Below are 16,522 nucleotides of genomic sequence, written 5' to 3' on the forward strand. Positions count from 1 at the left end.
TACAGAAATTTTATGTTATAAATTCATGAGTGAGAAACTGTTATAGTTTAGTTTAAGACTAACAGTCAGTGGCAGACTGCTTACCATTTTACATACACATTTGATTGAACTACTGCCACTACAGAATCAGCATGAGTTGAGACATCATTCCTGTCTGCTGCAATAGGGGTAACATTTAAAGAGTTTCACCTTCCTTTGTCTAGATTCTAGAAAAAATAAGGAACAATTTTCCTAACATAATCTGCATGAATATTTCACCCTGCCTATGTTGGGAACAATGCTTGCTGAAGAAGTCTGTTTCAGGAAGTATGATGACTAGAAAGTACAAAAGTCTTGGAACCAGGAGTAGTACAGCAACCCTGAGTATGGTGAACTGGTTTTGGTAGAGGCAATTCTGAAAAATTGTTCTTGAAATGGACTTTGGTACAACTGCATTTACCTTTTCAAATCTTCAATCTTCAGTTGGGGCAAACAACATCACTGAGCAGAAACCCATCCAAAACACTTGACATCAGCCGACCATTGAGCTCTAACCTGAGAAAATATCCTGTGCCCAGTCTGATCATTATCACTGCAGCTGTGCTACTGTTTTTGAAAACTTTGAGATGCAGGTCTGACATCAAAGAGCTTCCAGAACAGCTATCAGTAAGAGCATGGCATTAGCAAAGTTAGAACCACAAGTGAGAATAGAGTGCCCACATTTGTACACTAAACCAAGACACCAGATGTGTATCTACTGTCTGCAACTGTAGACCCATTGTGAGAAGATTTTCCTTTCAAGTGTCCTTTATGGGCTGCTTTCCAGACACAGCAATTTGTGTGGAGCATTGCTTTTTACAGCGGGGTAGTCTCCAGCCTACAGCACCCACAACAAAACCACAAAGGGGAATACGATTTTTGCTTCTGGCTGTCATCAGTCAACCGAAGGATTAATCGGGGAGACACAAAATGGCAGACCTCACCTAAATGTTTCCTCACCTTTCCTCTGCACAACAAAGTCTGCAGTTCCACCCCACTCTCCTACTATTGTCCAAATGGCAGTATTCTATGCTAATCAATAGCTGCTTGCTGGCAACCTCATATCCATCTCGTGTTAAGGCCAGGCCTGTGGTATTCAAAACGTGTCCAACAGACCTCGATTACTCTCGCCCACTGTCATACATGGTGCATGTACCACACAGGCTGCATAAACAAACATGCACAGCATACACTTGGAATGTCAGTGCTAGGAACTAAAGAAGCACATAGAAATGGACACAGTAAATGAGTGGGCCAGAATGCTCTATATACTAAACCCATGACAGGGACTGTAGTCCTCTGTCAGTCTTCAAGGCTAGGTGTTCCCCTCCAGGTCACAGGAAAAGTGCAGAACCTACTCATGTCAATGGACAGGCCTAGGCTGCTTTGCACCTGCTAGATTGGTGTGACGTCAGCACCAAACCTCCAAAACAAGGATGCTAGATACATGCAGTTAGGCACTCGAGGTAGAGAAACACCACTGTATACAATGCAGGAAGCACTCCTGTCCTGACAGTCTGTTGATAGGTGATCAGTGCCAAGTATGAAGCTGGGCTAGGATACACTCAAATGCTGATGACACAAGCTAAATGAATGATTATATTTTGGAGGGCTTGAAGTTGTCTGGTGAGACCATATTTAGTTGTTAATCAAGTATTATTATTCTAGTTTATCCAGTTATTATATGGCTTTTGTTGACTGATACCTGATGTATGTATTCATTTTCCTAGTGCTCTGTCTCCTGTGGTAGTGGAAGAGCTTTTCGGCAAGTTGTCTGTATGAACTACCATCATCATATTGATGAGCGTCTCTGCGATCCAGAAGGCCGTCTTATTGCAGAACAGGCATGCAACATGCCCCCATGTCATTCGTCGTATGACCCTAACAGACATGGAAATCCAGCCTATAGCCCTAACCATGACAATACTCAAATCCACAAGGACTACACTGTACTTGATAAAGGAACCCAGCGCAACATTCCTTCATCCAGCGGAAATCAATGGAGGACAGGACCATGGGGAGCAGTAAGCAATGCCTCAAATAATACTTTACAGACACGTTTGCCAAAATCATTGTTTTTGAGTATCCTACTTGTTGCTTAAAACACGTGAACCATATTACAGTTATTGCATTGCCTAATTTGCAGCTGGAATTTTAGTTGGAAAAATTAAACAAATGTTTTGTGTATGTTTCACCAGTGATCTCAATGAAAAGTTTAGTGTAACATTTGATATTAGTCTTTGGAAATACATAGTATTGTATTATGTGTAATGGTGTTGGTGCAATAGGAGAATCCCGTATAACTGTTCTTTTTGTAATCTGAGTCAAAGAGTCAAGCCACATTTAAAGGACAAATTCAGTCCTATCCACAAAAGAAACCAGAAACATATGTGGGGAGATGTATGCCTCCATCTGAACACACTTTTCCGTTTCTTTACTTTATTAAGCATTCCCAGAGGAATGGCAGCAGTACTGCAACAGGTATGATAGTACTTCAGGAATGTTATGTAACTTTTTAAAGGTCTCCTATTCTCCTTGTGCGAAGTTCTCCTCGGCAGAGAAGTATGCACATGGAGAATAGAGCCCTCTGTGCAAAATGTACACTCTTTTTAACTAAACTGAGAAGTCCTACCTGGGTGCACTTTAGTGGCAATGAATGTTTTTCGGGTAAATATGTATGAATGTTGCTGACACCTACCAACTGTTAGTAACTTTCCAAAGTTAGGTGCATCTCAATACATATCCTATAAGAAGGTTAGGTGATCTATTTACCTTTCCAGAGACCAGCAGGTCACAGGTTTCAACGAAACTTCCAGTGCAAAAATTATATCATGATGTTCAGAAGTACGTGATGTGAAAAAAGCCCTTAACATTATTATTATGTCTGTAAAGTAGTCACAATCAGCCTCTGATTGGTTGAAAAACACTATCTAATATTTTAGATTCCATTTTTTTGCTCTGCGTGTGAAATGGGTAAGTCTTTTTCCTCATAAATATCCACATACACGTACCTGTTACCTGACACCAGATTGGGGCTGTTGTCCCACCCTCCCCCATTACAAAGATATCCAAGCACCTCCCCACTTCACCCCATAGATTGGTGCTACATAGGTGCACATGCACCCCATTTTATCACACCCAAGAGGAGCAGGCCCAGTGCCACCATGGAGCTGTGCTTCTTAGGGTCTTCCTGCCTCCGGATCCCATGATCAACCATGTACCTGATGCCAACCCAGCCAAGTGATGCTAAAAGGTACTATGTCGGAACAGGAACATCATAAGGATTTTGGGGGCCCTGGGCCAAACATATTTTCGGTGGGGGTTGGGGGGCAGTTTTGAATTTATGATCCAGTTTCAGCTCTTTTATGCCCTCTTTGGCCAGTTCACTGACAGTGCACAGGCACACTGGCTGAGTTATACATGTGTTTACATTCAATATTCAGGGATAGTGATGTGTGTTTTCAATATAGTCACACAGCAGCAGCTCACTAGTATTACTGCTAATAATCTCTGTAACACCCTACATTTTCTCATGTGCGAGATTCTGCTTTGATCTGAAAGAAACATTTTTTATGCATGTTGCATGTAACAAAAAAACATTCCTCTTCAAAATGTCTGTAATCGACTTTCACACGTCATCCACATTAAGAATAGATTAAGGGACTAACGGTATTTAAAACAATCTGTTTAAAAATTATTAAAGATCATCAGGGCTAGACACTCTGCAGAACAAAGATGGCTCTGTAAGGGGGCCCCCTGGAAGGCTGGGGCCCCGGGCCAGAGCCTACTTTGCCCATACCTTAAAACATCTCTGGGTCAGAATATTGATAAGACAAATATTGTGTGACAAAAATATCACGGCCTAAATATTACATCCTTGGGTGTAGATTTTAAATTATTGACTCAAAAGAGACATTATTTGAAAAAATTATATTTAGGATCAATGTTCCCTCTAATTTCTTTCCTCTATGTGCGGCAGTGGAGGGTCTCTGTGCGCTGCAACCATGGCTATGTGCGCCAGGAACCACACCGCGCGTGTGCGCGCCGCCAAATGTCACTCAGAACGTTTACTTCAATAAGTGAAAAGATGGTGCATTTTCACACATACAGTGCCACAATAAGTGTCTTGAGGGAAGTTTCCAAATTGGATAAACACGCCATGACATGAATTAGTTACACAGGCAAGTACACTTCAAGTATAGAAAAGCACAAGACTTAAACGGTGCATATATTCTTAACTTGAGCACTGTTAATTGGGTGGGAAAATGTTGGGAGCTATACAATATCACATATAAACAATAAGGGAGACATGTCAAGTGGCATCACTAGAGGGGTGACAGGGTTGCTTCTCACGGCGATCTTTGGCATTTAACTTTCCCGTTCAGGAGGTAGGCCTTTGTCCTCATCAGCATATCCAAATGCTTCTGCTCTAGTCTATTCCTCAATTTACTCTTTATAGTATTCATGAGGCTGAATCCTCGTTCACAATCTGCACTAGATGCTTGAAACCTTGCGCAGACATCAACAAGCTGAGACACCACACTATACTGAGCAGCATTGCGTACAGTGAAATTCACCATGTCTTGAAAGGTGGTAAATAACCCACCCTTTACATGTTCTGCCACCACATATTTATAGTCTCTGTATTGTCGAACAACATCTTCTGGTGTTTCGCAATCACCCAGGACCAAGACATTTTTATACTTTTCTACAAGTCTTTGTATATTCTCAGTCCCAAAATCAAAATGTGATTGTGCGGCCATTGCCTGGATTTCAAAACTTGCCCATTCTTTTAGCTCATCTTCAGGGAACCTTTTTTGCATGTGCTCACAAAGAAGGGAAACAAAAGACAAAATAGGCCCTCTGTCAAACTCTTGCCTTTCCTTGTACAACACCATCAGATCTCTTACATTGCTGCTCCAAAAGACAGTGTCCCCCAAATACTGTTGCTTAACTTGGCCAATCTTTGCTCTTGCATACTGTACACCTTCAACAGTAGTCAGAAAACTTTTTTGGAATAGTTTGCACAAAGATGCAAATTCACCCAGAATGTCATTAAGTACTGCAAGTGAAATATGGTAGTTGGAGTTTGATAGCTTTTTATAACAATATTTAGCAACTGGATAATTCTCCTCAACTTTCTCATGCTCAAAGTACTTAAGAACAGCCTCGTAATTACGGATTAGTGCACCAACAGCAAAATGCCTTGAAAGCCACCGGACTTCATTCAGTGGTCGAAAAGAGACCACTTCACATTCAGTGACCGATGCAATTTCATCCAGCTTGGACTTCCTTGCAGGAGATCTGGAGAACACAGTGTAGACAGTCCTCAATAATGTCTCCATCTCTTTAACCATTGGAACCCTTTTCCAGGCATCATCAACTCCCAAATCTTCTCGATGGGCGACACAATACTGCTCAACTAGATGAGGTATGGATTGTTTAAGGCGAGTAGCAACACCATTATTCTTACCCAACATCACGGACGCACCATCAGATGTGAACATGACCATTTTCATAAGGTCGAGTTCATTTGCAGTGTAGAAATCTTTCACAGCAGTAGTGATAGCCTCAGCATTACAACTAGTCAGCTTCACTATGCCCCCAAACTGTGTTTTGTGCTCTCGATGTTACTGGTCGGAACTTGAAGTACAGGATGAGCATTTTTGAAACAGAAATATCAGTGCTCTCATCAATTATCAATGTGTGATACAAAGCGTTACGAAGTTCTGCCATAGCTTCACAGTGTATCACGCTATTGATGGCCTCAAGGAACTCAAAGGCATAGTTCTTGCTCCTCCAGCTGTCTGGTATCTTGACATACAAAGCTAGGTGGTCATGAATGTCTTGTACAGATAACATTGAAGTATTCATCTTGACTGCCAGCAACACGTTGTTGATGAGAATCTTTATCTCTTCAGGCACAGATCGTTGGCGTTCAACTACTTCCATTCTATTTGTCAGTGGCAGTTTCTGTCAGCATTGCCCGCACTCCATAACCAAACCTGGCAGCAGCACTTCTGTTTCTCAAGATCATCATGGCAGACTCGTGTTCTTTGCTAAGTAGATGGCGTTTCATGTAATCCAGTTTCCAGCCATCACTCCATTTCTTCCCTGTGGAAAAGTCCCCAACAATCTTGGCTTCGGCACATGCTTTGCAATTCAAGCCCACGTCTGGACTGTATTGGAAAAGTTCCCCGAGTTGCACGCGGACCTTGCTTCGTGATTTCTGCGTCTCAGCCTCCACAATTTCCTTCATCCACTCTTCCTTGAATACAAGGCAACATTTCTTCCTTTGTGGTGACGCACTGCACTCTCCCAAAGTGACAGCTTTGCGCTTGAACATATCCGTGCCTGCCGGTTTTAACCTGCTGTGCCACAAAGCCTGCAAGATAAGGGAACATGGCTTACGTTGACGCCTAGCTCATGAATGCAATCCTTTATACTACAATGATCAAGATGCACCACATCAATTACCTCTTCTGCTTGAACTCACGTACGCCTATGTCAATGTATGGGGGTCTGGCTGCGAAGCCTGCAACAGAAGAAAACATGGGTAAGTATATTATACTACAATGATCAAGATGCACCACAGTTTAACTCTACCAAACAATTTCCTCTTCTGCTTGAACTCACGTACGCCTGTGTCAATGTATGGGGGTCTGGCTGCGAAGCCTGCAACAGAAGAAAACATGGGTAAGTATATTATACTACAATGATCAAGACGCACTCCTTTAACTCTAGCAAACAATTACCTGTTTGTTCTGACTGTACTCCCGTCTGCCTGTGCAATTGTATTCGTAGTACGGTCTCCCAAACCTGCAAAAGAAAAGGGGTGCAGATTGTGATTCTATTTACCCAGCAACGCCCAACCCAACGAGGAACGTACACAGAATTACCTTGTCTTTGTGGGTACTCGCACCTGACCACTCCTATCCAAATACCTTACAGACTGGAAACCTGCAACTGAAGACAAGATAGTCAGCAAACGCTTGAAGAATCACAAAATATGAATGGGACGGGTCTAGAGACCCCAATAGAAAAATTGACCAAATAATTACCTGGGATTCCAGTCTAGGACAAACAGGCGTGTGCCAATGTGTTTCATTATTAGTATGATGTAAGCAGTACAAGAGTAATTCGAAAAAAATAAACACATGGGCACACAAAAACAAACTCTAATTACTAATGATTTTAGTATTTTACATTGGAAGAGTTTGCCAAAAACGGGAACATCTAATGGGAAGGGGAACATATTTTAGCGCTGTCTGTATCTCTTAAATGCACACGGAATTCAAAAAAGATTTCACACTGAAACCATTGATATATACCATAGCGACTCTTAAATAGGGGGCTTGTGATTTCAAACGTATCATAAAAGTCCATTTGTGACTTGAAATGAATGTAAAATTACTTTTATACATTGCACAAAGGGTTTGTGCAGTCACAGGCCAGGGATGTGGAATTCCTATAGCCCGACGCCCAGGACATATTGTTTAGGGTCAAGGGCATCAAGTTTTCATGTGTATTTTGTCCTTGGGACAAGTAGGCCCAACCCCCTACAGCACAAACCCATTGGCTGCCAGTTTACAGTACCACATTATGGATTAGGAAAGGCCATTGTCTGCAGTTAAGGTAATATGTGTGTCCATGTGTTAATGCCGTTCAAACTTGTATTTATGGTTCATTAATGAAAAGCATTCATTATTAGGGTGAGCATTAAAAGTAAATGCCGTAAGCTCGGCCTTCACTACTGATGGTGGCTCCAGTATAAATGTGTACACACGTTTTCAAAGTTTAGTAATATGAGGCTATGTATAATGCTCCCAGAACCATTTTGCAAAACTACTGTAAGATTTTAGGTGCCATATCTTTGCAGCATCATTTAGTAACATGTTGATGTACGCTTGTATTTCCCAAAAATATTCCTAATCAATGATTTTTAATGGTGAGTCGTAGTAAAGAGTTTATTTAATACGTTAGAAAGAAATCTACCCTCCATGAACCCCTAGTACAGGGTTATTGAGAGTTGGTATAAAACCATTTTTTCCAAGACTTGCACCATCAGTAATGACTGATCTTCTTAGAGCAGCACAACTATAGAGTTATAGACATTCTATGCTAATAGCCTAATACTACTCAAAGTCAATGGGGTAATTGGTGTCGGTCCTTTCAGTTCCTCTATGATATTTGAGAAGAATCAAATTGTGGGATTATTGCTAGTATAATAAATTCCTTTGTCTTTTGTTTAATTTATATGTGTAAGTTCAAAAGTTCATCTGGTTGCTTATACCTGTGTGGGCAATCCCCATTTCAAACCCTTCATGCACCATAACACACTAGACAACATAGTGCTAACAATTAGGAACAAGCATTTGCAATGCAACAGGTCTCGCATTTGCAAGAGTTTAAGCTATTAGCATTTTAAATGGAAATGCCTTTTATTTAAGTTTTAAAAATCAACACATAAATAAAAGGCATTGTCATTTACAATGCCATTAGCTCAAACTCTCCTAAATGCGAGACCTATTGCATTGAAATTGCTTCTTTAAGCAAAGGTAGCAAGTGAGGGTCCTGTCATTGGGGGGAAGGGGATCCCAGACCTTAGTATCACTCCAACAAACACTGTTGTAGATTTTTATTATTCTTTACTGAAGACATTTTAAGGAGGATGCTGGTACAGGGAAACATAGGACAACAGAGTAGTCTGACACCCTTCTGCAAGGTGCTTTAGTCCCTCATTAAGGGCACACAGTGCAATATCAATAAAATACCTATAAATGCCCTTCAAATCATACATCTTGACAACCTGCAGGACACTAACAATCCTTAGCATTCCACTTTAAAAACGTTTTAGAAGTTGAAAATCGTTCACAAAATGGAGGACAGCCAAACTAAGTGAAAGGCTTAGAAAAAAACTACATATCAAATAGAGATGAAGAGCGTATTTACCAATTGAACATGAATAGAAAGATCGAACATTTTATTTTATCCAAAATGTATGCTCTCCAAGACATAATTCTTAAATCGCCCATATATATTTGGGTGTGCCCTATCACATTGACTATATAGGATAGCAACAAGATTTGATAAACTGTTTCCTAAAAATGCGTAATAAGTTACTCTCCTATGAGTTTGCCTGGAGGAGGCAGCTAAACAGATATTGGGCCAACATTGCTTTGTTAACATTATCTCTAAGAGTTGACTGATATATAAAAGTTGTACCAACTATCTGCAGGGACCCAGTGCCACGGCTGTCCAACTTAATCCTTGACTTATCTACCTTATGTGGGTGGCCTTTGGACCAGTGGAATATATAAACAGGATTTAACATGGCAGCACCAGTGTAACGTTATCTTTTACTATGAATATTGGCCATAGAACAGGTCTGATTGTAAAAGTGATATTTAAAATAAACCATTATGGATCATGAATTTTGGTATGCAATTGTTTTAAGATGCAGCACCTCTTGTCCTCTTAAATGGTCCCATAAAATTATTTAGTTTGAGACCAATCGAAAACTTTCACAGAAAAAGCTTCAAAGTTGTGTTTTTAATTCAGAAGTTGTGCTCAGCAACGTTGTCAAACCCGCTTCCTCCCAGTAACTCTTACTCCTGTTGCATGTTAAACAAAGCAAGAATATTATTCATAAAAATAATTATGAGTTTTACACATATAATACAAATCAGTGCAAAACGTGGAAATCACGAAAAATCAACAAGTCTTGAAACTGATAAACATACACTTGTAAAAGATGCCTATCCGAACAGCGATTTAATTTTCATTTGTACGCTGCACACCTCTAGTGATTGTTAGAGAGCTGTAGTAGTAATGCTTTCAAAAGTACAAACCAGATAATTTAAAGCTTGTCTATTCCAAATAAAAAACACCTTTATCCCGTGCTTTAAAAAGGTGTTCCATCAGGGGCTGTAGGCTACGTTCCCCGCCCCGCGCTTTACTAGCAAAAGAGTAGAGCCAGTTTACAAACACAGCGTGTACTTTGGTACACGCTGTGATTTTAAACCGACTCTACTGTTTTGTTGGTAAAGCGCGGGGACGATTGTGGCCTTTTGTGTAAGTATAGAGCCCCTTCACGGGCTGTGATTGCCATCAATACATAAACAAAAGGCCACAATAAGTCCCACGCTGCAGCCACACGCCCCCGAGCCCCCCCCAAGCCGCCACAAGCCCGCCACAAGCCCCCAAGCCCCCAAGCCCCCAAGCCCCCTTACCTGCACTCTCCACGACTCCTCGCCGGCACCACTGGAACAAGTGCCTGGTTTTCGCGCCGCTCGCTTCTTAAAGCGGCGGCGCGGCCGGCGCCTCTCCGCCGGGACGTCCTGAAATCGTTGTGCGCGCTCCACATCAGGGAGTGCGCGGTGACGTTGGCGAAGGTGGGCGCGCGCGCGCGCCTTAAAGGGAACGTAGTTTAGGATACAGTATTTTTGTCATACGATATTTAGACCGCAACGGTCTAGTACCATTCCAGTAAGTAAAGCAGATTTTAATATGAGGAGTGAAGCAGCAGCGGTTTCTGATGATGGGCAGAAGGCGCCCACCCATCTAGTTTAACAAGCATTGCGGATGGTACTTGCAAAAAGCAATTACCATCCAATTTCAATTGAAAATGCATGCACTGCCTTGGCCTGACGGACATCAGACACTTATAATTAGGCACATGCACTACTGTGCATTTGCTAGCTATGTGGTGTAGTATTGACTGTTAAGCACCCTATGCGCTGACATGCTGTTAGCCCAGCTCCTCTGGGACCACCCCCCAATGACGCGATAAAGCATCACATTCTGAAGCAGCCATGGGTGTGAACAGAATCATCCCTGTACTCCGGGGCTGCTTGTCAGTCATTTACATCTGCCTCTCAACATCCCTTCCTTCTCCAAGTCATCGCAAGATGACGAGTTGGGAAAGAGAGGGGTTGAATCCCTTGCAAGATGGCCTGACGTCACAGTCATGAGACTAAACCCAAGGCTCTGTGAGCCTGGGCACCAGCTGCATGCTCTAAACAAATACGCTGCACTTGCTTCTGCGCCTCGTGTATCTGTTTAGAGCAGGGTTACTCATATGAAGTACCGGGGATTTTAGGACCCCAGCGGTGCCAGGGGTAGCACCCTATGACTTTGTTTTCCATGTTGGCGTAGTATTATAAAATTCCACTCTCATGGTAATATAACAAAGAACTTGGCAAAGAAGCTGAAATATGAAAAGACATCTTTATTAAACTCAAATGAGTGAGACTACGTCGCACAGAAGCCTTAGCAACTGAATGAGGCAGCCTCCAGAACAAAAACCAGTCTTCTCTTTTATACAGAATATTACGCTCTGGGCAACACCGCCCTTCTCTTGCAGTTGGTCATTCACATATTTTACTTCAAAGAACAAGCAGAGTCATGATTACAATCCCACATTTCAGTTCAGCCAGCCCGCAATTATTTACCCAGCGAGGCTCAGATCCCTCATCAGATATCAGCAGGCCCCAATAAACACGGGCACCTCCTGTTTGTAAAACAAGCCATAAAGCAGGAAGAGTCAGGTGTGAAAGAGATTAGTCAGGGTTCGTGTGGGAAGAAGGAATTTATGATGCCTCGGGCCCTGATGCTAATCCCATTTGGCCGCAGTAAAAGGAACCGGCCGGACAGGGCTGACCTCGGGCAGTGGAGTCAGTTTGCACAGGTCACAGAGAAGTCAAAGGAAGGCGCATTTGTTCTAGAGGCCTGTATTTGTTCTTAAAGTGTAGCCTATGTGAGGGCAACTATAAGATGGCCACCGCTCCAAGATGGAACCCACGGAGTCAATGTATAATAACGTATACATAGTGCATTCATAGCTAAAACGTTACACAAAGCACTTGTACATACCGCATTGACCATTCGTGGTTCGCTAATACCGGGATAGACAGGGGTAGGGCCCTGCCTCCTACGCGGTCCCAAATTTTAAAGTACGACGCGGGCCGGCGGCGGTCTGGCAAGCCTTCCTCGGCAGCCCGCGGACCTTGCAGACATCCTACATGCGTTTTAAAAAAAATAAAAATATTGTAAACACTGCCGGTTGCAGCAGCCCGGACTCTGAGACTCTGCCCTGTGGGGGCCGGGGATTCCAGTGATTGTCAAAGTGGAGATGCAGGGGCCTAAGAGGTGAAATACAACAAAGCTTTATTAACATGCAAATGGTCTTTTACAGACCTGTGAAGTACTCGGGTGCGGCTGTGTGTGAGTACTGGGAAGCTGTCTCAGGGGGGCTGTGTGTGCGCACTGGGAAGCTGTCTCAGCCCAGGCTGAGGGCTGACACACACACAGGCGAGATGACAGAGGGTGACGGAGAGAGGGAGACAGAGGGAGAGGGAGGGAGACAGAGGGAGGGAGAGAGACAGGGAGAGATAGAGGGAGGGAGACAGAGAGAGAGAGATACAGAGGGAGGGAGACAGAGGGAGAGAGATGGAGGGAGGGAGATGGAGGGGGACGGAAGGAGGGAGAGGGAGGGAGGGAGAGGGAGGGAGGGAGACGGAGGGAGACAGGTAGGGAGGGAGACGGAGGGAGACAGACGGAGGGAGATGGAGGGAGGGAGACAGATGGAGACAGGGAGGGAGAGAGACAGGGAGGGAGGGAGACGGAGGGAGGGAGACGGAGGCAGGGAGACGGAGGCAGGGAGACGTATGGAGGGAGAGGGAGACAGAGACAGAGGGAGAGAGACAGAGGGAGAGGGAGGGAGACAGAGGGAGAGAGACAGAGGGAGGGAGACAGAGGGAGGGAGAGAGACAGAGGGAGGGAGACAGAGGGAGAGGGAGGGAGGCGGAGGGAGGGAGAGGGAGGGAGATGGAGGGAGACAGAGGGAGGGAGGGAGAGGTAGGGAGGGAGACGGAGGGAGGAAGACGGAGGGAGGGAGATGGAGGGGGACGGAAGGAGGGAGAGGGAGGGAGTGAGAGGGAGGGAGAGAGAGGGAGGGAGGGAGACAGAGGGGGACAGGGAGAGAGAGGGAGGGAGAGAGAGGGAGGGAGGGAGACAGAGGGGGACAGGGAGGGAGACGGAGGGAGACAAAGGGAGACAGAGGGAGAGGGAGGGAGACGGAGGGAGACAGGGAGGGAGGGAGACAGAGGGAGGGAGATGGAGAGAGGGAGACAGAGGGAGACAGGGAGGGAGAGAGACAGAGGGAGGGAGACAGCGGGAGGGAGACAGCGGGAGGGAGACAGAAGGAGGGAGACAGAAGGAGGGAGACAGAAGTAGGGAGAGACAGAGAGGGAGACAGAGAGGGAGACAGAGAGGGAGACAGAGAGTGAGACAGAGATGGAGACAGAGGGAGGGCGACAGAGGGAGGAGGGCGACAGAGGGAGGAGGGCAACAGAGGGAGGAGGGTGACAGAGGGAGGAGGGTGACAGAGGGAGGAGGGCGACAGAGGGAGGAGGGCGACAGAGGGAGGAGGGCGACGGAGGGAGGGCGACAGAGGGAGAGAGACGGGGAGAGACAGGGAGAGAGATGGAGAGAGACAGGGGGAGAGAGACAGAGGGAGGGAGTGGGAGGGATGGAGAGGGAGGGAGAGAGAGGGAGGGGGAGAGGGAGAGAGAGAGAGATATCTGTGTATGCTGGGTCTGGTGGCTCAGTTGACGAAGGCGTCTGCTGCAGGGACCTGTGTTCAACCTCATGGTCACACTTTTTTTTGCTTTAGCCCCGCCCCTCCCCCTCTGACCCCGCTCCCACTGATGCAGCCCTCGGCCACAAACCACACTGTAAATTTGGCCCCCCAGAGAAAGTTTGTGAGTACCCATGGTTTAGAGCATTTTATCCAGAGAGCATTTTGGCAGCAGAGCATCAGCCTGTTAGGAAGGAAACAGACTTCTGGTGTGCAGTACCCCAATCTGCTACACCAACAGGACAAAGCCGAGGAGAAGATTGTTGGGGTAAATAGTCCATTTCCTTCCTCTGCTTGCTCCATTTTCTATCTTTTTCCACTGTCACCCATCGCATAATCACATAACCACTACTCCCTCTCCATCCCTCTTTCTGTCTAATTTGGCAACAAATTAAGCACTTCGCAGACGCACCATTGTAAATTCTGCCAGGCCCAGAAGCAAAAAAGACCAACGCGTCTGAAAAATGGTCTTTTATTCCAGATATATGTTCTGTGTCTTGAAAGCAAGTGGTCTGTCGATGTTTCTGAAATGTAGTCATTTGTCCCAGACATGTTTAACAAGCATTGGAAATGCAATAGGTCTCGCATTTGTCTGAGTTAGAGCTATTAGTGTTGTAAATGACAATGTATTTTACCCATGAATTATGTGGCATGGTGTGGAGTGGAAATATGTGGATATTAATTATGTGGTATTGAGTGTACTGCAATTATGTGAAGTGGAATGTTGTGTTCTCAAGTGCAATTATGTGGAATGGTATTTTGTGTTGTGAAGTGGTATGTAGTGGAGTTTAATTATGTGGTGTGCTTGATGGTGAATTCTTTGGTGTGGATTGAATACATGGGATGTGTTGTGTAATTGTGTTGTTGAGTTGAATTATGTGGTTTGGTGTAGAATTATGCGGTGTGGATTGGAAATGTGTGGAGTTAAATTGTATGGCGTTAAACTGTGTGGTTTGCTTTGGTGTTTTTGTGGGAAAACAACAAATAGGTAGGAGTTATGCTCCAGATCTGTGTTTTAGGGTGCTAAAAAGAAGAAAACTGATGTCAGCACATATAATTGGAGCCTCTATGGGGCTCCTTGTTATCATGTTCATGGGTAGGATGGAGTGGCAACAGAGGCAAAAGATGCCACCTACCGGGGAGAGAAGGTATTGAAAGAGTTACCCAGAAAGAAAGAGGCGGATGGTCCCACCTACCAGAAGCGAGAACCTATTGCAAGTAGGCTGCCACAAAAAGGCTGGTCCCTGTGGAGATTGAAAAGCGAAATCTCCTAAAATCAGAATGGTGGAGATTGCTCTCTGCACAAATCCCACATCCTTGAGGAGACATAAGGCACTAGGATCACATTGTACCCAACACAACTGCTAAACTTCTCCTACCACAAGGATAATAAGGATATCCATTTATATGATAATGTGACCACCCCGAAGGCATAACATGTGGACGCCTTCCAAAACTGCCTAAGATCACACAGCAAGACAATGCCGGGAGCTGTGATTCGATTTTATAATAATCAAGTTTGAGGTTGGTAAATGAAAGACGCTCCTGTTGCTTCCACGACCAGTATAAAATGTAGATCTTTGTCTGATCATTTGAGGGACAGCAAAGCTATCGCCATTGGTGCCATACTCCGAGACACGCCACCAGCCATAGTGCAGGTTATTGGGTTTGTGGTGTGACGCATCCTCAGAGAGATACAAACCATGACCAAGAGCGCAGTCCTGGTATGAAATAAAAAAAGTTTGTTTCCAAAGGGTAAATATGTAGCAGGTTTTATTAGCTTCCTACAGTAACAGGGAACACCATAAAATAAATGATAACAGGCCGCATAAAGCGACATCTTGGCGTTTTTTGGGAGACTCATAATTGGATCTATTTTCGTAAAGACATGCATTATTTAAGAGTATCATGTAGCGTTGCAATATGATTTCACAGACCTGAGCTGCAAAATAGAGAAAACATGTATTTTGCGGGTTATTTGAGCGAACTTGTGTTTTATATTCTTTGTGCAAAATAAGTTTATAAAAACAGACTTAGCGAAGATGTCCATAATTGAATTACGTTGCTTGACTGTCACGACCATTTGCAAAAAGTGGTTAGTAAAATGAATATTTAATAGATAATTGTGGTCTCTACAGCTTTCACACAGTGGGCAAATCCACAGGCTATATGACCAGTGTTTAATATCATAAATTTCCCAAGGGGTCTTTTGTTACTTTAACAGTACCATGTCATGATGTTCCAGAGTTACGCTCCAGCCACCGCCCTATTACATCACCTGTCCAAGGCATCGCCCATAGTTTATAAATAAGTACATTTCAGACTTAACTTGCTGTGATGAGACATTAATTAATATAATCTGTCAGTGAAGCGGTTGCAAACATTCACACACGCACTGCCTTGTCTTTTTTATGTAAGTCTGAAATCTAAGATATGGCTTATAAAATATATATATATATATAGGAAAGAAGCGTGTTTTAAAATGGCAAGCTGTTCAATGCGCTCCTAAAAAATCCCTGTGAGTTAGGCCTCTACCCCAAGAGACAGAAACAACTGCAGGTTAATAATCTATTTCTAAAGTCCATAGTCTCAGCACCTGGCATTTTCTCTAGAAAACAAGACACAAATTAAGTTTTATCCAGATGGCCGGCGTTGCTGTGGAATGCATACTTTAAATGCATTATAATTGTGCGTTCCAAAGGAGTGCCAGCTATCATATATCCATGCCCCTCTGTAATGCAACTTGTGCTTGTGTAAAGAGCTGCAATATTTTAGGGTGGAGTTTGCGCTATGTCAAATCGGAGAAGAAAAAAACCCGAACAGCTGGAGGGGTGTGGTAAACAATGGGAGCACAAACGGAACGTA

The 16,522-nt window shown here is 44.0% G+C and overlaps 1 protein-coding gene across 3 annotated transcripts in view; it reads left to right on the forward strand.

Annotated features, from left to right (window-relative positions):
- Positions 1–16,522, forward strand: part of ADAMTS20 (ADAM metallopeptidase with thrombospondin type 1 motif 20) — a 1,386,529-nt gene that overhangs the window by 840,917 nt on the left and 529,090 nt on the right. For all 3 annotated transcript variants that reach the window (XM_085653052.1, XM_085653051.1, XM_085653053.1), the window contains one exon: positions 1,749–2,042. In XM_085653052.1, the coding sequence (XP_085509178.1) occupies positions 1,749–2,042 (294 nt within the window). The remainder of the gene's footprint in view (positions 1–1,748; positions 2,043–16,522) is intronic.

Source organism: Triturus cristatus, chromosome 4_1 (assembly GCF_964204655.1).
Source record: "Triturus cristatus chromosome 4_1, aTriCri1.1, whole genome shotgun sequence".
Lineage (NCBI taxonomy): Eukaryota > Metazoa > Chordata > Amphibia > Caudata > Salamandridae > Triturus > Triturus cristatus.